Source organism: Cherax quadricarinatus, chromosome 26 (genome assembly GCF_038502225.1).
Source record: "Cherax quadricarinatus isolate ZL_2023a chromosome 26, ASM3850222v1, whole genome shotgun sequence".
Lineage (NCBI taxonomy): Eukaryota > Metazoa > Arthropoda > Malacostraca > Decapoda > Parastacidae > Cherax > Cherax quadricarinatus.
In genome coordinates, this window is record NC_091317.1 from 2036541 (window position 1) to 2059253 (window position 22713).

Genomic DNA, 22713 nt, shown 5'->3' on the forward strand with positions numbered 1-22713 from the left:
TAGGAACTGGTACTACTACTGAGAGCTCGGCAATGCTAACGTATGTCATCCCGACATACAGCTACTACAAACTAGAGACGGCAGGTGTACGGCTTGGGCTGATTCTATACAATGTCAAAGTACACAACAATTGAACATTATAACATACATAAGTAGAATATTGGAATGGAAGCTTATGTAACTGAAACTGTAATGAAACTGTAATGCAATACAAGGTATGATACAGCACAACTCATCGAATGAAACTCAACGTTGGAATTACACAATAGAAGTGATAAAAAAAAAATTTTGATCGATCGATCTGTATTCATGTGATCTACAGATTCTGAGGAAGGAATATATACAAAGAAAAAAGTGTTTAACAGAAAGGCAGATTCGGTGCACTCAAATCTAGACTGTTAACTCTCAGAATTCGGAGAGAACGTGAACACAAAAAAAAAAATTATTGAATACTGATAAGTTGATACTGTAATTATTCATCTATACAGGTTATTTACATTTAACCCCAACTCTGCTAGGGTGAGATTGATATATGCAGAATGGGTGTCATCTCTGGGAGGATCAAACTCTGTTGCACTGGCTAACTCATGCTGTATTTGAGGCAAATCTGAATTGGAAGTAACAAATGATACTTGAGGATTTCTCAATATCTGTCGTGTACGTAGGGAATAACGACATTCAGGTTGATCGTCTGACTGAGTATCAGAGGTAGAGAGTACAGGATCAGGAGGATTGTTTCTGCCTCCACTACATCACTTTCTAGGCTATTCCACTTCCTGACTACTCTGTGACTGAAGAAATACTTCCTAACATCCCTTTGACTCATCGGAGTCTTTCAACTTCCAATTGTGACCCCTTGTTTCTGTGACCCATCTCTGGAACATCCTGTCTTTGTCCATCTTGTCAATTCGCAGTATTTTATATGTCATTATCATGTCTCCCCTGACCCTCCTGTCTTCCAGTGTTGTCAGGCCGATTTCCTTTAACCTTTCTTCGAAGGACAATCCCCTTAGCTCTGGGACTAGACTTGTTGCAAACCTTTGCACTTTCTGTACTTTACTGATGTGCTTGACTAGGTGTGGATTCCAAACTGGTGCTGCATTCTCCAATATGGGCCTGACATATATGGTGTACAGAGTCTTGAACGATTCTTTACTGAGGTATTGGAATGCTATTCTTAGGTTTGCCAGACGCCTGTATGCTGTAGCAGTTATCTGGCTGATTTGCGCCTCAGGAGATGTGCTCGGTATTATACTAACTCTAAGATCTTTTTCCTTGAGTGAAGTTTGCAGTGTTTAGCCACCTAGACTATACTCTATCTGCAGTCTTCTTTGCCCTTCCCCAATCTTCATGACTTTGCATTTGGCGGGGTTAAATTCAAGGAGCCATTTGCTGGACCAGGCTTGTAGCCTGTCCAGGTCTTTTTGTAGTCCTGCCTGATCCTCGTTCGATTTAATTCTCCTCATTAACTTCACATCATCTGCAAACAGGGACATTTCTGAGTCTATCCTCCTGTTATGTCATTCACATGTACCAAAAGCAGCACAGGTCCTAGGACTGACCCCTGTGGAACCCCACTCATCTCAGGCGCCCACTCTCACACCTCGTCACGTACCATGACTTGTTGTTGCCTCCCTGTCAGATATTCTCTCATCCATTGCGGTACCTTTCCTGTCATGCATGCCTGATCCTCTAGCTTTTGCATTAACCTCTTGAGGAACTGTGTCAATGGCCTTCTTGCAGTCCAAGAAAGTGAAGTCTATCCACCCCTCTCTCTCGTGTCTTATTTCTGTTGCCTTGTCATAAAACTCAGTAGGTTTGTGACAGGATTTTCCTTCCCTGAAACCATGCTGGTTGTCGTTTATAAGCTCGTCTCTTTCTAGGTCCTCCACCACTCTCCTCCTTTTTCTTTTAGTAGGCTATACAGGAAAAGGGGCTACTAGCCCATTTTTCCTGGCATTTTAGTTGACTTTTACAGTACACATGGCTTATGGAGGAAAGATTCTTATTCCACTTCCCCATGGATATGAAAGGAAAAACAATAAGAACAAGAACTATTAAGATAAAATCAAAGAAAACTCAGATGAGTGTGTATACATAAATGTGTTTTTGTATGTGTAGCGTGACCTAAGTGTAAGTATAGCAAGACGTACATGAAATCTTGCATATTTATGAGACAGAAAAAAGACACCAGCAATCCTACCATCATGTAAAATACAGACTTCATTTTTATGCTCACTTGGTAGGACAGTAGTACCTCCCCGAATGGTTGCTGTCTACCAACCTGCTGTAAATACTTCTTTAAATCTCATGTTGAGCTCCTCACATACCTCTTAGTCATTTCTTGTGAACTCCCCACCTTCCTTCCTCAGCCTGGTTACTTGGACCTTGACTGTTGTTTTCCTCCTGATGTGGCTATACAACAGCTTTGGGTCAGACTTGACTGTCGATGCTATGTCATTTTTGTATTGTCGCTGAGCCTCCCTTTTTATCTGTGCATATTCGTTTCTGGCTCTTTGGCTAATCTCTTCATTTTCCTGGGTCCTTTGTCTTCTGTACTCTCTTCATTCTCTAGTGCACTTAGTTTTTGCCCCCCTTCCTTTCCCTTGGGAACAAACTTCTCCTCTGCCTCCTTGCATTTTGTTGTCACATAGTCCATCATTTCTTTTACTGGTTTTCCTGCCAGTTCTCTCTCCCATTGAATGTCTTGCGGGAAGTTCCTCATGCCTGTGTAGTCCCTTCCCTTTTGTAGTTTAGTTTTTACCGTCCTATTCCTGTTACCCTCTCCACTTGTAGCTCATCTATGTAATCAAAGCACAGAACCACATGATCACTAGCTCCAAGGAGCCTTTTGTACGTGATGTCCTCGATATCCGAACTACTCAAGGAGAATACTAGGTCCAGTCTTGCTGGATCATTCTTGCCTCTCTCTGGTAGTGTGTGTAACATGTTGATGCATGAGGTTTTCCAGTACCACATCCATCATCTTGGCTCTCCATGTTTCAGGACCCCCATGGGGCTCCAGGTATTCCCAGTCAATCCCCTTGTGGTTGAAATCACCCATAACTAGTAACTTTGCTCTCCCCGTGTGAGCTCTTTTGGCCACCTTGGCTAGTGTGTCTACCATTGCTCTGTTGCTCTCTTCGTATTCTTTTCTTGGCCTCCTGCAGTTCTGTAATGGGTTGTACATTACTGCAATTACCACCTTATGGCCCTCAGACTGGATTGTTCCTACTGTGTAGTCCCTTTTGCCCATTTCATCCATTCCTTCCATTTCCTCAAATCCCTACCAGTTTTTAACCCCTTCAGGGTCCAAGGCCAAAATCTGAAGTGGTGCTCCAGTGTCCAAGAAATTTTGAAAAAAAAAAAAAAAAAAAAAAAAAAATTATTACAGAATTAAAGAACATATTTTTGTGAAGGTAATAAGACAAAAAAAAAAATTCTGATCAGTACTTACCGAGATACAGTGCCAAGAAGTTTGTCGAAAATGATGTGGTGGCGGCAACATCGACGAATTCCACATACGCGCATTACATTATTTTGCGGTTTTTGTTGTTTTTTCTTTTCTTTTCCAATTTTTTTCTATTCCTACTAACATTTGGGGCCTGATAGACCAATACTGTATATAATGTATATATATAAACTCACTGTATTGAACACAATAACCACACTAAAGTTATTATCATATTATTGTTTACCATTGTTGTTTATTACAATAAACATGCACAAATCTTGTATAATACTAATGTTCTATCATATATTTACATATTTACAATCACTGGACATGGTTTTAGAACTGCTGGAGCTTGTGGAACTCCTTGAAACAAGGCACCATGCACAGAGGCACCTTACATTCCTCACACATAAACCGAGTGTCTTTGCGTCTTTGTTGCCGTCTTTTTGTTTGTGCACAGACGATGCATCTCTTCTGAGCAAATTTCTTCTGAGTTGAAGGAAGTTGTATTATGAAATGATCACCTTCCCTCCTCAAACGCTTGGGTATATCCTGAGTAATTCGAGGACCTTGTTGTATAGCAGGTGTTGTTACCTGGTACTTCATTATGAGTTGTCTGACAACAGACAAACAAAATTCACCATACGGTGGTCTGTTGCCAGTCTTTATTTGGTACATATTATATGCATTGAGCATTGAAATGTCCATGAGATGGAAGAAAAGTTTCATGTACCACTTGTAACTCATACGAACACAGTCAACAAAACCAATCTGCATGTCACATTTGTCAACCAAGCGCATGTTTTGTGTATAATCAATCACTGTCACTGGTTTTCGAATACGTTCATTAGTCACTCGATCAACTTTGCCACTGTCTTGCATTTCATTACGGTGAATGGTTGTCAACAATGTGACATCTCGTTTGTCATGCCACCGTAATGCCATGATGTCATTGGCAGTAAACACCTGCACGTCATCACCACGAGCACCTGCGTTGAGCCTGGGCATATGTTTACGATTAGAACGCACTGTGCCACACACATCTGTCTTGTTCACTCGCATGAAATCACTGAGTAATGGGCTTGTGTACCAGTTATCGGTATAAAATGTATGCCCCTTACCAAGATAAGGTGCCATCATGTTTCTCACTACGTCACCTGAGATACCCAATAATATCTTGGTATCTTTCTATGTTTTACTCCCCGTGTATACAACAATATCCAACACCAGGCCACTGTCACATTCACAGAGTACAAACAGTTTTATACCAAAGCGTTTCCTCTTGCTCGGTATATACTGTTTGAATGACGGTCTACCTTTGAACAAAATCAAAGACTCGTCAATTACAAGATTCTTGAATGGATAAAAGTATATGCTGAACTTTTGTTTGAGATACATGAAAACATTTCTAATCTTGTATAACCTGTCACTTCTGTCAGGTCTGGTTTTGTCAGAGAAGTGCAACATACGTAAGAGTAAGATAAACCTGTTCACTGGTATGATTTCACTGAAGACCGGGGTAGAAATTAGCCGATCTGTGGACCAGTATGCTTTTATATTATGCTTATAGACGTGAGGCATAAGCATTATTGTTGCAAAAAGCAAATACATTTCTGCAACAGTCGTCTCTTTCCATCGGTGTAGTCTTGACTGTGGTGATAAGATCGTATTTGCCATGGTGTACTCAAAATACTTATTACTTTCCCTGACAATAATTTCCATCAATGGCTGGTCAAATAATAATTCAAAGAATTCCAGTTCATTGGCCGTGGTTCCAAGGGGACAAGTAGGTAGAATTCCACTTTGAGAGTCATCAAAGTGGTGAGGCTTGGGAACAAAATTGGGATTTTGCTGCCAATCCCACATACGGTTTGCTGGTGGATACTGGACATCATAGGCTGGTTGTGCGGGTGGTTGTGGTTGTGGTGGGCTGGTGGCTGGCGCTCCGCTTTGTCCTTGAACTGACGAGTCAGCAGCGTGGGTCCCAGCGTGGCCTGGTGAGTCACGCATGGCGGTGCCACTGCCATCACCACTAACACCATCCACTGATGCCTGTGGTCTATCCATGCCAAGTGTAGCCACATCATCCTCACTATCACTACCTAAAACTGGTGTTGGGCCACGGGATGTACTCCGGGATGTACTCCGTCCCCTGGGCACAGCATAGGGTACACTACCCGAGCGCATGCGGGAGCGAACATACCGACGCTTCACTGGTGAATATGATTCCTCACTATCACTACTCGAATGATCGTTGAGCGCAATAAAATCACAGTCCACGTCACTATCATCATCATTACTGAAGTCAGAGGCCTGACCACGCGAAAATATTAGTTTTCTCTTGCGATGAGGAACAACCGACCGTGAGTCACGAGTGCCCACACCAGAGGTAGAAGGTTGAGGATCGTCAGGGTTTTCTGCACTATTATCGATATCCTGGTCATTCTTTTCGGTCACTAACTGATCAAAGCCGTAGAATTCGTCTTCATTTCCACTTCCATCAGTGTCAGAACTATCAGATAGGAAGAGGAGAGTCCCAATTTTCCGGGGAGTGAGAGCTGACTTGCGACGAGGCATGGTGAACAAGGGTAACTGAGCCGGCGTTCCCACAATGCTATGCGGGTGCCTAGATTTCTTGTTTGTGGCGCACACCCACCACGCAGACCCGTTCTCTCACATGTAGGCCTATGAGCGTTTTCGTGCTAAATTTGATGGCGCTAGAATTTTGGCGTAGATCTACGGTTTGGACACTCAACGTAAAGCCGTTGATCTACGGGACGGACCCTGAAAGGGTTAATGAGCAGTGCAACTCCTTCCCTTCTGCTCCCTCTATCTTTCCTGAGGATTTGATATCTGGGTGTGTACATGGGCAGGCATGGGCGGGGGCGCGCGCGCGCGTGTGTGTGTGTGTGTGTGTTCTGAGCATTTACGGTACTTGATTTTTTAGTGATTATAGTGATTACCTACTGAACAACTGTTTGCTTAATATAATTTTGAATGACCCCTACCCCACCAGAAAAAAAAGTTTGATAGTTTCCCTGCTTAATGACTGTCTCCAGCTCATTTAATGACCAAATTACAGGCTTCTGGTTGTCCATACCCCTCATTAACGACTGCTTCTATGTTCAGTGAAAAACAGTGCTTATAAACATATTGTTTATCACTTTGCAAGTCTCCACAGCTGGGACTCAATCAGCTGTTTCCTGCATCAACAGTTACAGTATTTTCATATCCTCTTCATCATCAATTAAAATATGAGGAAAATGGGGATAATGCTTATACACAGTATTTAAAGTGCGAATCACCCAGGGAGAGAGGGGGTTTGATTGCGTCTGTGAGAGAGAAGTAATGTTATGTTGCATGCTAGACCTCTCACCACTCCTCCCACATTTCAAATGCTTCTGTATTTTCAGAAGGATGGAAAATGTGTTCGAGTGGACCTTACAGTTTGTTTTGTGTGCCAAACATTCATCGAGCCACCACCTGCTCACGGTGAACCTGTTACACGAGACAATCTTCTAACAAAGATAACATATTGTTCCGTAGGTGAGTGAATGTGTAGGCCATATTATTGTTACAAATTAATATTTGTACTGTATGTATTTTAGCACATTAAGAAAAGAGGCACCTGCAGCAGGCCAACAGGCCTGCTGCACTGTTCCTCCTTTCTTATGCTCATAAATACATGTAATTTCTCACAACTAACCTTTATTCTAAACCACACAGTTTTTGAATCTAATCATTTAGTGACTTAATCTCATTTTTTCAGCTTATTTAAACTTCACCTCCACTTTTAACTTTGCTGCACTTAGTGCTCAGACATCTAACATCCTTTCATTCATAACGGATCTTTCTGAACATTTATACATACTTCATATACATAAAAAGGAGTACTAGCCCCTTGTTCCCAGCATTTTAGTCTTCTATGGAACTTGTTAATTTCCTTACGTTTGTTATGAGCCATCAAACTGTAACAGATTTTTTGGAATTCACTTAACTCGTAATGTATATTTATCACAAAGGGGCCAATGTATGGATAAAAATATGCAACCATAATTTTTCTACAATTTGTTTACATAGATAAAAATATTTTCTCACCAGTACCATTACATGCTTTATAGTGCATTAGTGCTTTACCACAATTTAAATTGGGTAAAAATAGGTGTGATGCAATTCCAGTTTGGCCCCTCAGCCCTCAATTCAGAAATCTGATTCAGAACAGTTCTTTTGACTGTTTATTTCTTTCTATTTTTGTGCATCGTCATCTCAGTGGAGTTCTTTTCTATAATTTAGTGTACATTTTTATGTCTTTATGCTTTGAGACCTTTTAAAGTGCAACATTAGTATTTCATGCTAGGTATTGTAGTATCTATCTGTTCATTGTAGATGCAAATGAATGAACTTTGAACAGTGCATGCTTGAAACTGTTTAACCCTTAAACCCTCCAAACGTAGATCTACGTTCACTCGCGTAGCGCTCCGAACATAGATCTACGTTTTTTTTTTTTACATTCTTATAGAGAAAATCAAGGTCGGAGCGCTACGCGTGCAAACGTAGATGTACATTTGGACAGTTTAAGGGTTAAATTAATATCGCACACTTTATGGGTAGTCCAGTTGCCAAACCATAGTTTAATAAACAGTAAAAATTTTCCATAGCTTCCACTAAGCATTATCTTGCAAATTTCTGCTGTACTGTACTGTGATTTAAAATGTGCTGATGTAGAATGGAAATTTTAAGTTAACATTTGTTGTGATTTGTGATTTAGTTTGAGTTTGTTTTCCACAGTGAACCCTGGTGGGTGGGCTCCTGCCTCTGTGCTAAGGACTGTATATAAGCGTGAGTATCCGAAGTTTCTCAAGAGATTCACACAGTACGTTGTTGACAAATCTGCTGACCAACCTATAGCATTCTCAGGGCTGAAGATTAAAGATCACAGTAAGCACTGGAGAGGTTAAGGGTTTTATTTTAAGTCAAACGGTTAAGATAAAAGGTTTTGGCTGTGATTAAGGGAACTGGGGACTGCTACCAAAGTATCATTTCAATACTGCCAGATATAACTAATCACTTCAGATGAAGTTTCTCCAAAGCTTTATAGTATTGCTTTGGTAAAATATTATATTCATAATTGTGAACAGAGTACATGTATTTTACTAGAATATGAGCACTACAGTTAAGCATAAGCATTTAGGGGAAAATGCTGATAAAACATATATAGGAAGTTTTGAAGTCAAAATGTGGTTAATTCATTTACAGTGAGAGATTGTTTAAAATGTTTGATACCTGTGTAAAAAAAAAATTGATTCTCAGTACTTCTGCTGAAGTGCATTATTAAGAAGTAGATTAATTTTTTATATGATTTCATGGCTTTTTATATTTTCCATAATACTTTCTAAATACTTAACCATGCAATGTAAAGAATTATAGGTTTAAGATAATAAATGTTTAGGGATAAATTACTGTGAACTGTATAGCATATTGAAACATTATACAATACTAAATATATTAGCATTAATACACAAGACATGAATGAGATTAGTAGTAGTAGTGTATTTTGTATGTTTGAAAATTTATCACGCTAAATGAAGGGATATAAACATGAATGAATTGCTCTTTGCAGTGTATAACAGGCTGCCTTGAACTAAGAGTGTATAGCAAGTTACCCTGCAATGGGAGTGCGTAGTGGGTTGCTCTCCACTGGGAGTGTGTAGTGGGTTGCTCTCCACTGGGAGTGTGTAGTGGGTTGCTCTCCACTGGGAGTGTATAGTGGGTTGCTCTCCACTGGGAGTGTGTAGTGGGTTGCTCTCCACTGGGAGTGTGTAGTGGGTTGCTCTCCACTGGGAGTGTGTAGTGGGTTGCTCTCCACTGGGAGTGTGTAGTGGGTTGCTCTCCACTGGGAGTGTGTAGTGGGTTGCTCTCCACTGGGAGTGTGTAGTGGGTTGCTCTCCACTGGGAGTGTGTAGTGGGTTGCTCTCCACTGGGAGTGTGTAGTGGGTTGCTTGCCACCAGGAGTGTGTAGAGGGCATCGAGGGTGTGTAGTGGGCTACCCCCTACTGGAAGAGTAGTGTTTACAACAATTTGTAATTCATCCTATGGTAGGGGATTGCACTTATGTATGTGCCCTTTGCCTAATTTTATTATATTTTTCTCTATAATTTACTTGAGAAAACAAGTCTCAAGTATATTTTTATAAATTAGTTGATTGTCTTCAGACTGAAGCTCATTTTATTACTTCCATAGGGAGGTACAGTATATCTAATACTAGTAGATTTCACATAACCTTCACCTATGTAACTCATTAGAAATGGGAACATAAAATCGGGATCCAGATCACTGATAATAGACCTGTTATGAATAATTTTACCTTTCAGTCTGGTCAGAATTGTTTAAAATAAAAACTATCATTAATGTATTTATTACTTGTGGAATTATGCAGCAAAATTAGTGCTTAGTGGTGATTGAAACTTGCATTTAAAGAGTCTCAGTTTCCTCTGGTTATTGAGTGCCCAAATGGACAGGGGTGTTGTGCATCAGGCCCTAAAGAGCATAATTTTAAAGCCCTATTTCTTATGAGAGAATTTGATATTTTATTTTGTCTCATACTTCTAAGTTAATTTACCAAGGCAATTTATATAATCTTTCATGTGGTCCAGTGGTTGCACAAAGTTTTAAACTGCTTGTATATAGGTGCAATTCTGTCTGCCTGATTTAGTTTGACTTTTTCTTATCTAGACATGGCACTTCAAGAATCACTGCCCAGGCCATCTAATCCTTCAAATATTCTGTTATCAAATGAAAATAATTTAGGAAAAAAAGAGAAGTGTGGTAAAGAAGTGGAAAAGAGGAACAAAGGAGAGATTTACTGGTCTAATTTTTTAGATGATGATAAGAAAATGTGTGAGGAATGTAATATCTGTGAAGGGATTCAGGGAAACGTATTTAGCTGGGCTTATGCTTTGGAAACTTCGAAGTAGTCTCTGTACATTGAAAGTGGCATGGAGAAGTTGTGACTTATTGGGTCAACATTGGAGTGTAGTGTCTATCTTCTAGAAAAACAAGCAGAGATATGTGATGAATGTTCAGTGAGTGACGAATCCTCGAATTATCCTGCCTAGGTGGGAAATGGCCAGTTTAATTTTTTCTTGTATTGTTGTGTGAATTCTTCTAGGATTTCTGTCATGGTATGTATGTCTTTTATCCTTAACCCTTTCAGGGTTTTCGATGTACTAGTATGGCTTACACACCAGGGTTATTGACGTACTAGTACGCCTAAATTCCAGCGCCTTCAAATCTAGCGAGAGAAAGCTGGTAGGCCTACATATGAAAGAATGGGTCTATGTGCTCAGTGTGCACAGTATAAAAAAAATCCTGCAGCACACAGTGCGTAATGAGAAAAAAAAAACTGACCGTGTTTTTGGATTAAAACAGCGAATTTGCACTATATTTTCGTATGGTATTTATGGTTGTATTCTAGTTTTCCTGGTCTCATTTTATAGAATGGAAGACATATTACAGAACTTGAGATGATTTTGACTGGTTTCACAATGAAAAGTACCTTGAAATTTAGCTCAAAGTAGCAGAAATGTTCGATTTTTACCAAAGTTCAAAAGTAAACAAATCATGCCAAGCGTCCAATACACGTCAACTGGTGAGTCTAATAGTCTTTCACAAGTGCACTGATATTATTTATACCATTTCTACACTAATGCAGTAGTCTGCATAACAGTAAATCTTCTATTTTTTGTAAGAATAAAAATTCAAAGTGGAAAGCGAAAGAAATTTAAGAGGGGCCTGGGGACATGACTAACGAACAAAGAACTTGTTATTTTAGTGCCAGGAATGTCTGTCTTGTTTATTCTGGACCCTATTTGGAAATTGGCATCTTCTGAAATTTGTGTGAAATTGGCAAAATTGCCAATTTCTAACCACTTTATTGGATAGTTGAAATTGGTAAATGGGTGGTTTCTTGTACTCATTCGATAGAAAAAATGGAGTTCTAGCAAAATAAATATGATTTTTGTCGACTAGTACACAGGAATTGGCCAAAAATAGGGCTCAATGGGCGAAATCGCCGATGCGTAAACATTGGCGAGACTGCTAACTTCGCGAGAGCATAATTGTGTAAGTTTTCTATCAAATTTCATACTTTTGGTGTCGTTATGATAGGGAAAAGATTCTCTATCATTTCATAAGAAAAAATTATTTTTTTTTTTTCCGAAAAATTTTCGACCCTGAGAACAAGTTTAGGAAAGGGCCTCTCGACCCTGAAAGGGTTAAAGATCTATTGTTCCCATTTAACTCATATTTCCTGTTGTTAATAAAGATCAGTTTATTTGGTCTAAAATTTTAATTAAAGAAAGTATGCTAATGAGTAATAGTGAAGCAAGTAGAGTTGCTCTCCAAGGCTTTCACTTGCCTTACTGTGATAGTACAATAGTACAAGAACAAAAGTTTGTCCCATTACTTTTGTATGTGGACAGTAACGTAAACCCCTGATTTAACGGACTTCAGTTAGATGGATTTTGTAAATGCAGGACAACAATCCACTGCGTCGGTTGATTTGGAAATGATAAGTTTGTTGGTTACAGAATTGTACACAATTTTTACAATCAGGGCTATCCACTACAATCGCCATTACGGGCAACATGCTTTTCCCTGTTAGTCTGATAAATCGAGGGTTTCAGTTCGGTACAGTATGCATATTAATTTTTTATTTTTCATATTTTAATAAAATATTTATAAATTGGTTATTGCTCTTAAGCTCTGTCTAGTTACTATTTCAGACTGTAGCAATATTCTGTTAAAATGACTATGAGAATGGTGTAATGATACTATTATCTTATGCCAATCATAATTTTATATAGTACAGTATATATGTCCCAGTTTTTTAATTTGTGCACATGTTCTGTATCATATCTGATGGTTCAAAAGTAGAATCTTCAGATATCTTTTAGTTACATACATTGATATTTCTTTTATTTGGGAGAATAACTGTGTGAGGAATGTCAAAATTAAAGAACATTCTGAGTGATAGAAATTTGACAACATACATGGAAAAATGATTAATATTAAATTTTTCTACAGTAACTGTAATTTTAAATTTTTACTTCTACAGTGGACCCTCGGTTATCGTCCGTAATCCGTTCCAGAAGCTCGACCTAAAACTGAAATGGCCGAAAACTGAAATAATATTTCCCATAAGAATTAATGTAATTACAATTAATCCGTTCCAGACAAAAATATTCACCAAAAAATAATTTTTTAACAATTAAATCAGTATTACATACTTTTATTGAAAACTAATGCTGGCTTCTGGAATGCCTGTTACACTCCTTGCATGCCTGTCACACTTCTGCATGTCTGCTACACTCCCTGCATGTCTGCTACACTCCCTGCATGCCTGCTACACTCCCTGCATGCCTGCTACACTCCCTGCATGCCTGCTACACTCCCTGCCTGCCTGCTACACTCCCTGCCTGCCTGCTACACTCCCTGCCTGCCTGCTACACTCCCTGCCTGCCTGCTACACTCCCTGCCTGCCTGCTACACTCCCTGCCTGCCTGCTACACTCCCTGCCTGCCTGCTACACTCCCTGCCTGCCTGCTACACTCCCTGCCTGCCTGCTACACTCCCTGCCTGCCTGCTACACTCCCTGCCTGCCTGCTACACTCCCTGCCTGCCTGCTACACTCCCTGCCTGCCTGCTACACTCCCTGCCTGCCTGCTACACTCCCTGCCTGCCTGCTACACTCCCTGCGTGCCTGCTACACTCCCTGCGTGCCTGCTACACTCCCTGCGTGCCTGCTACACTCCCTGCGTGCCTGCTACACTCCCTGCATGCCTGCTACACTCCCTGAGTGCCTGCTACACTCTCTGCCTGCCTGCTACACTCCCTGCGTGCCTGCTACACTCCCTGCCTGCCTGCTACACTCCCTGCGTGCCTGCTACACTCCCTGCGTGCCTGCTACACTCCCTGCGTGCCTGCTACACTCCCTGCGTGCCTGCTACACTCCCTGCGTGCCTGCTACACTCCCTGCATGCCTGCTACACTCCCTGCGTGCCTGCTACACTCCCTGCGTGCCTGCTACACTCCCTGCGTGCCTGCTACACTCCCTGCGTGCCTGCTACACTCCCTGCGTGCCTGCTACACTCCCTGCGTGCCTGCTACACTCCCTGCGTGCCTGCTACACTCCCTGCGTGCCTGCTACACTCCCTGCGTGCCTGCTACACTCCCTGCGTGCCTGCTACACTCCCTGCGTGCCTGCTACACTCCCTGCGTGCCTGCTACACTCCCTGCGTGCCTGCTACACTCTCTGCATGCTTGCTACACTCCCTGAATGCCTGCTACACTCGTTGCATGCCTTCTACACTCTCTGCATGCCTGGTACACTTCACGCTTAAATTCCATGGTGTTTCTCACTTTCTTTACCACAGGAACTTTACTAGGAACTTTCTTTTGAGCTCTGGTTACTTATTTCGCAGTTGCACTGCAAAAAAACCACACAAAGAACAATGGAAAATAAGCGAAATGTTTGGATGTATGAGCAGAAGCTTCCTCACACACTGAAAGATATAGCCAAACTGACGTGCAAGCAGCCCCAGCCAGTGGACGGACGCGTCCGAAACAGCCGATCACCGAAATAACGGCTGATCACAGGGAGCCAAAAAAACAGCCGATCATCGAGTTGGCCGATAACAGGAACGGCCGATAACCAAGGGTCCACTGTATTTGGAAAATTTAGTTTTGAAAATAATCATATTACTGAATATTTTTGTATTTAGAAAATTCTAAATTTTGGGGTGCATTCTGTATTTATTTGTTTTTATCAGAATTGGAAAGAATTTTGAAGAATAAGTTCCAAATAAGGGATGTTAATGTATTTGCAGTTATTAGTTGCTGTTCACCTTATATGCTTGCATTAGTGTGAGTTTCAGAGGTTGATTTTACTACCATACAAGTTTGGACAGATGCAGTGTTCTTTGGTGTACACAGAAAGTCACTAATACATATGTAGCCTTAAATATTTCAAGGGCTGCCATTGTAGGAAGCTATTAAAGAGTGCACATGAAGCATAGAAATTGAAAATTCAGCTGAATTACTTAAAAACTATACCTGAAGAATTCTGTTTACTGAACTTATTGTAAGGGTCTTAATTGGTTTCATAGAATAACTGACAGCTACATTAAATGTGGGGAGCAATGGAATTGTTTTGTAACAAGATATACCTTTCAATTTCCACAACTAGGTTAGATAAAGATGATGATAAGGGATGCCAGTGATGTGATAACTTTTAATATACAGTAGGGCTCCAACTTATGATGTTGATGTGTCAGAATATTCATTGTGAGTCCATTGTTTAGTACTCAGAACCTGTTTTCCTGTAAGAAACAATGTGAAATGAATTAATGCATTCTCAAACCATAATAATCTTTATCTGATTTCATTTAATTTTTACACATGAATTTTATCTGATATTTTACTTTTAGGACTGTTGTTTTCACAAATAGAGGGCAAGAGAGGATTTGTGTGAGTGGGTGCATGTGAAGCTGGGTGGTGTGGGTGTGAGGATAGGTAGTGTGGGTGTGAAAGTAGATAGGTGTGAAGGTTGGTAGTGTGGATGTGAAGGTGGTGATGTTGTGTGAAGACTGTAGGTGTGAGGGTGATGTGGTTTGAAGATGGTGTAGGTGTGAGGGTGGTGCAGGTGCAAGTGCAAGGGTGGTGCAGGTGCGAGGGTGGTGCAGGTGCGAGGGCGGTGCAGGTGCGAGGGCGGTGCAGGTGCGAGGGTGGTGCAGGTGTGAGGGTGGTGCAGGTGTGAGGGTGGTGCAGGTGTGAGGGGTGGGTATGAGGGAGAGTGTTTACTGAACAGGTCCAACACATAGCTAGCAGTGCTGATTGGGAGGCCTCCCTCCAGGCCCACAGTCAACCAACCCACCTCCAACCATTGATGTACTAACAGTGTAAATATTGAAGCCTTAGTTCTCAATTAGTTTTTACCAAACAAATATGAGTTCTCCATACTTGCATAAAACATAAAGTTTAAATGCATTTGGTAAACTAACCAAGAAAAATATTTTATAATTTGTACTGAAGAAAATTATAATAGTTGTTCTGTTGTCAAAGGACCAAGTTATTGTTCATAATTAATTGGTTCCACAGTGCCAATGTTGCAAGTGAGAAACTTTGTAAGTTGGGGCCCTACTCTACTGAGGAAAGAAGTACTGTGCATTCTGTCAAAGGAAGCAGTTTCTTGTATAATTCTTTGTATTTCTTTTGCAGTGTTCTAGTGGTTTAGCAAAATATTTTCTTTTGTTAGTTTAGTATTGTTGATAATGGCTACTCATTAGGTTTGTTTAAAAATATTTTTTTTTTACATTTATCATATTGAAAATGAATATACTATATTTCTGTGTTAAAATGATGCTGAAATTTAGCATGAAAAGAATGTGAGAAAAATAATGACTTCATCCATTCCTTCTGGTTTGGTCACTGTAATTGTTTGTGGTATTTTGTAATGAAGTGGTAGCATGTTTGGCTCACAACTAAAAGTACTTGGGTTTGAATTCTTAAGCAGTAAACAAATAACAAAGCGTTAGTCATCTGTTGTGGGATGTATTTTTTGGGGGAGGACCTATACAGGAACCTAATAGAAATAAGCCACATTTCATAACTTGGGATTATCCTGGGTTATCGACCATTTGAGGTTATTAATCTGATTAGTACTTTATCATCTGTGTGGCAAGAGGTTATGGTATATAGATTGATTGTATACATAAAATGCCTGGCGTAATGATTTTGGTATGCTTTGTACTGGATAGTATAGAAATTTATTTACATTGTTGGTGTAATAGATGAGCAGATATTTGGCTATGATAATGGTGGATAACAGTATGTTGCTATGCTCGCTGAAATGAGGCTGATGGTATAATACAATATATAATATTATGTTGTACTGCAGGTATTTTATTCAGTGGACTAAAGAACAAATTCAGAGGTGCTCTTGTAGATTTTGTTTTCATATTATAAGATTATAAGGGAGATTACTTTTATTTTCTTGATGTTAAGAAATGAAGTTATAGATGTGTGAGATTATATTATAAACTTTATCAGAGCAAGTGTAAATGTATGATTGTGACTTTCATGTATGTTCTTAGGATTCATTGTTGCAGGGCTTCATATGTAGGTACAGTACACAGATCAGTTTACTGGCATTGAGGATAGTAAATCATTACTCAGGTTCAAAATCTTGGAGATGTGTTATCACTGTTTTAGCTAACAGACATAGACTAGTTGAATGCTTCATTTGCCAGATTATGACTGATAGTAAAAAAAAAAAAAAAAAAAAAAAAAAAAAATTGGGAGAGCATGTATGTATGGTCACTGCATTGGAGGATTTTGTATAAAAAATCTCTTATACATTGTGGTCATTGTCATGCTCTCTGTTTTTCTTACAATTGCTTGATGACACCAGAGGTACTATGAATAAATTTGATATGGGTATTTAATTCATATCAAGTATTATTGTTTATCACTGTTATTCCAAATTATAATTCTGTAGAAAAGTTTATCTTCAGCGTTAGTATAAGAGTAGTTGTTGTAGTCTCTTATGATCAGGTTCCATGCAGTACCATAGGAATGGCAACCTGTTTGTTGATCCTCTGTTATGTAAAGTAATGGATTCTTAAAGCACTTTTGTCTGGTATGACACCTTTTTTACCTGTGTGTATTTGCATCAGCAGTCCCACAAGTTTATATCATGGCTGTGGATTCTGGAGTGGTCTTTGGACATGCACACATATATGGATGCATGTGGGTGTATGCACACACCCATACATGCATGTATGCACACCTGTCTATTTTTTTTTTTTTTTTTTTTTTTTTTAACACTGGCGGTCTCCCACCGAGGCAGGGTGACCCAAAAAAGAAGAAATGAAACTTCCTCTTTTTACATTTAGTAATTTGTACAGGAGAAGAGGTTAATAGTCCCCCTTGCTTCTGGAATTTTAGTCGCCTTTTAAGACACGCATAGCTTTTGGAGGAAAGGATTCTTTTCCGCTTCCTCATGGAGAACCTACCTAAAATCAACCTAAACCCACGCACCCCCTATGAATATTCTTCTTCATTTATTCAGCTTTGAGCTCCATTTACACTGGAATCCTCTTCATCAGGGTTCGTTGATTCATCATATGTGCTCACAACAGGTAGACCTTCCTCAGCTCAACTTCCGAACCCATGGCACTTGAAGAGTGACTAGATCCTGGACCTTAGCTTAGACAGCTTGCACATGTCTGTGCCGTGACCTCTGGGGACCATGGTTCTGTAATACCTTGGTTTGATATTGCATTTTTAGATTGTTAATATATTCCTCAGAGTTCCATGACTTCCATTGGAACTTACAATTTAGAAGCTGGGCAGTATTCTCATGTTACTTTGTATTATATTGTGAATGTAATATGGGACAGTGATTGCAGTTCACACTGGAGAGGTTCGCACTGATTCTTGAGGTGTCCAATCTAGCCAGAGGTGGACTTTAAACTGAAGAATGGTAGAATATAGTAACTGTCCTGACTAGAGTTTGTCTTAGGCATGTTATGGCTTATACCAGTATAAAAATATGGACTGACATACTCAGACAACTGTTTGGAACTTAATAATTGAGGCAGTTCTCCTCAGGGATGTTAGGGTTTTTGATGCATGAAGGTGATTATGAAAGGTTTCTTTTTAACAATACCAATGCGCTTCTTGTATGTATGTGTATGCTTGTAAGCAGTGATCAAAATTTTCCTGACTAGCAGGAATATAAGCTTACACCAATCCCTGCCTGCAGATGCAAGGCTTTGTCCAGGCTTGCAGAAGAGATTTTTTTTTACTCGCATCCAACCTGATGTAACTATCTAGCAATTGGATTTAAAAATCACCCATGTCACAGATTGAATTTTCTGTTTCAGTACTTTGCACTTGAGTATCCTTCAGGTCTTCAGTTGCCTTGACCAAGATACTGGGTGCTGATGGTAAAATTCCTAAGGTTGTTCATGGAATCTAACACAGAATATAAATTTGAAGTGTGATACACTATCAAGGGTTCCATGAACCAGTGTCACCCACTGCCTCTTGGTAGCTGCTTCATCAAGGTTATTACTGAATGGGGCTGGGAGATTGCACAATGTCTGATGTTTCACTAGAGGAAGTGCTAGTGTGCCTTTATGCAGGAGAAGGTAAGGAAGATGTCATACTGATAGCAAAAGTGGTTTAAGAGTTTGTTGCTGGTTTTATAAGGGACAAATTAATATGTATGTTGTTTTTCTTACAGTAGTTTATGGAACCTGAACACAAAGTAGTTTTTCATACTGTTTTATATATATAAACATATGCAGTTATATCATTACTAAATAAACAAATATTTTTATATGCTAAGAAAAGCCCTGCATCATATCCCATGCAAATTCTGTACAAGAAAGAGCATGTAATGAAAGTATTGGGGTACAAGGAGTGGTTTTAAGCCTCTGGCCTTAATGAAAGAAGTGTTGTGTTAGATATACTGGTTTCTCTGGCGAATGTTAAATATGGAACATAGATTTCTGTGTTGAAAATGTTATATGGTATAGAGATAATAATAGCATTTCTTCATATTCCCTAGTCATGACACACCTAACTATCTCAGGTTTGATTATAAGTAGACCTATGTCTTGCATGTTTATGATAATAATGATTAAAAGTTTGTGAGCTGTAGGGAGAATGTATTTGCTCTTGAAAGTTGTGTAAAAGATACTTAAATAAAATATCTATTTGCAATTAACATTTAAATTCAACCATAGTGAGTATGGCTGACATAAAGGATGATTTGTCATATGTACTTGTATTAATGCATGGATCTTAAACTACAGTATTTATGAGGCTGTTGGCTCCTATTTAAATGTTTATGCTCTAAAGGTTTGCCATATATAATGGAGAATATTTTTGAAGAATTATAAAAATTGAGGAACTTGACGTTTTTTCTTGGTGCATTGAATACGTAAAAAAAAAAAAAAAAAAAAAGTAAACTTTCATAGGCTGCATACTGTTTTGCTCTCCATTTTTTAATTTTTTATATATACAGCAATGTAGATCAGAGAGTCATTAAGTCACTGATATGGTTCATTTATTTTGAAGATAAATTTTTATTCATGCTTTTGTATTGAAATTTCACCTAAACATTTTTGTGCTGGATGGATTATTACCTTCATTGTTGCATTGGCTGGAGCTTACCACACCAGAGTGGCTGTAAGTACAGAAATTGACAAAGTGCTGCTCTCATGTTTTTAATGCATGAAAGCTTGTATACTTGTTTTTGCTTACCTAGGAATTAAATATGACTCTGGAATTATGGTCTTTCAATGGGAAATGCATTTCTTGGGTAGGTGGATAGGTATACTGTAGGTAAAACATAGAAGTTCAGTGTTAATCCTACTTAACCATTTGGCTGCTCATGTATGGGTCAAGCTAAGCAGACATTAGAGAGCTTGCACCCTTTTGGCCCTGTAGCTGCAACTAGTCCTTTGATGGTTATCTGCACATAACCATGTAGTACTATATCTGCATATAGTACTGCATGTTTAATGCATCTTCTTGGGCTCACTGATGGCTGGGGGAATGGAGAAATGCAGTTGCTGTATACTATTATTGATGAATTTATGTATCTCTCCAGAGACTTGTAGGGCAGGTGATTAGGCCTGGGAGTCCTCTATTTTTGGATATTGTGTAACAGCTGCCATGCTTTATCCTATTACACTCTTGACAACCTACTACCCCTTCTTTAACCAACATACCTAGCGTTTCTCCTTTATTCCTTCCAACTCTGCTTAAGAAAGTATTCCAGCTAGATTGCTTTGTTTTTAATGCATCCTCAGTTTTTTGTAATCTAGTTGTCACTGCCTGTTTTTTTCCTGTTTCCTCCTAAAAGCCATACTTTGTGACATAGTGTGTTATTTCAAATTGATGATTACTTTTACCAAGTGGCTTTAGATACAGAAATTTATAGAAATTTCTTCTTTTCTAATAAATACGTTGTCTAGTATTGATGGTGTGATGCCTTCTCTCTCTTTAGTGTCCTGATGCATATGTCATATTTAGGAATTTGGTTTGTTTGCTGCTTCAGCCTTATAGACTTTCCAGTCTATTTCTTTATACAGTACAGTAATTGAAATTTCCAGTAACAGAATTTCGCCTCCATGGTTACAGTTCAGTAATGGTGCCCTAAATATTTTACACATTTCCTCAATCATTTTGACAAGTCTCTCACTACGTGCTGTTACAGTGGATTATATGTATATACAATTTATGTATACTGTATGTCTTTTGTGTTTTTGTATTTCTACTACTAAGGTTTTGATATTTGTTTGGGATTTTAGTGTCATTAGTGTTCATTTACCAATATTCCCAGGTCTACCTTTTTTTCTATCATGCGTCTTCTCAGTTTCCCTTGAATGTTAACTCATGTAGAATGTTTGCTCAATTTGGTTTTACTGTAGTTAGAGCCATAGTATCTGCTTTCTTCTCTATAATTTTGCTTATCTCTAATCTTATTGAGATTACCATTTCTCTGTTTATGTATACAGTCTTCATAAATTTATTAGTCTGTTCCATACACACTGGATGAAGACCTTTATATTAATATTTCATTGTTTGCAAGTAAATTCCATTTTATTAAAAAAGAGGTCTAAGAGCAATGCTGATTAAGCTACAGTGATAAGAGGAAGATGCAAGTGCTGTCGATGGCTAAGAAACAACAGGTGTAGCTTGTCCAAGGTGAGTGAAGTATTGAAATTTTTAACTCGACTTTCTCATCAAAAATGTTTTTGTATATGTTCATTTTGTGTTTATGGTGGGCTCATATTTGATTTGGTACAGATTATCAAGAAATCTGAATATTTTATGGTAAAGTACTTTTGTCAGTTTGCTGGATTAAACTCTTAATTACAGGAATATTCTTTATAGTACAGGCACTCCTCACTTAATGCCAGAGTTCCATTCCTACAACTAGGTCATTCAGTGAATCAGTCGATAAGCAAGGAGCATCATCATCAGATTTATCAGCAGGGTTATCAGAAGCTGCAGAGGGCCCGGGTAAGGGCCCTCTGCAGCTTCGGTGAGGAGATGGAAGGAATTGAAAGGGTAGGGGATGAAATATCTAGTCTTGGAGATTGTGAAAGCTAGTTTAGTGAATACCGACTGACTGTGCGAATGAGACAAACTGAGAAAATGTGATGAGAGATGAAATGCTCGACGCCGTGACGCCATGCTCCCGTTTCCATGACCAAAGTTCTTGTACAGTGTACAATACCATCTGGTTGGAGAGCTGGTCATAAGTCTGTGTGGTTGTTAAACAGGTAGGTCATTAAGTGAGGAGTGTCTGTACTGCAGTTAAGGCTTTCACTGTTAACACCTCCAAATCGAAAGCTTATTTTGTTGCCAATTAGGAAAAATTAAAATAAATTTTTCTGAATGGACAGTCTTTTTCTAAAGGTAATGATATAAAAAATGCAAAATTTAGCATAAAGCTTAGGCACGAAGTTGGAGGTCAGGGAGCACTTGACTCGAGTGATTTCACCAAATTTGATGCCTATTTTAGGTCAATTCCAGTGCTCAGACTGACCCAATTCCTGGCTATTTCATGAGTATATCTTCCATACTAGCCAATGATTGCAAGAAACTGTATTTAACAGTCAGGACTATCCTATTAAGCATTCAGAAATTGGCAATTTTCCCAATTTAACCCTTTGAGGGTCGACAGGCCCTCTCCGAAACTCGTTCTCAGGGTCGGCCAAATTTCAAAAAAAAAAAATTATTTTTTCTTATGAAAAAATAGAGTATTTTTTTCTAAACATTATAGGCTAAACAAAAAAATTTTAGCGTCAATACTTACCGAGATATGGAGGTGTGAAATTTGCCAAAATTGAACAACATATGGTAACATCGCCGACTGCCGTCACCCGGTATTTTTCTATTTACTTTTTTATGTACTATTTTCAATTTTTTTTCAATTTTTCTTTTTCTGAGTAACTTTTATGGCCTCTGAGGCCAACATGATCAGTATTTTGTAAGTTATTTCTTTTTCAATACTACACAATAAGGGCGTAAACACTGTTGTCATTATTTTGTTTACAGAAAATATTTACACAAACAAACAATATGAAATGTTGTTTATTACTATTTTTCTATATTTTATATACACATATACAGTCACAGGACATGTTTCTAGAAGTTCTGCAGCCTGTGGAACTCTT

The 22713-nt window shown here is 39.0% G+C and overlaps 1 protein-coding gene across 3 annotated transcripts in view; it reads left to right on the forward strand.

Moving 5' to 3' along the window:
- cert (ceramide transfer protein) overlaps positions 1-19243 on the forward strand; it is a 97619-nt gene extending 78376 nt beyond the window's left edge. The window contains exons 11-13 of one of the 3 annotated variants that reach the window (XM_070088739.1): positions 6868-7000; positions 8243-8293; positions 18400-19243. In XM_070088739.1, the coding sequence (XP_069944840.1) occupies positions 6868-7000; positions 8243-8293; positions 18400-18413 (198 nt within the window). In that variant the 3' untranslated portion in view covers positions 18414-19243. Of the gene's footprint in view, positions 1-6867; positions 7001-8242; positions 12967-18399 lie in introns of those variants that run through there. The other 2 variants (XM_053780542.2, XM_053780541.2) reach the window with 2 other exon arrangements.
- Positions 19244-22713: the final 3470 nt, after the last annotated feature.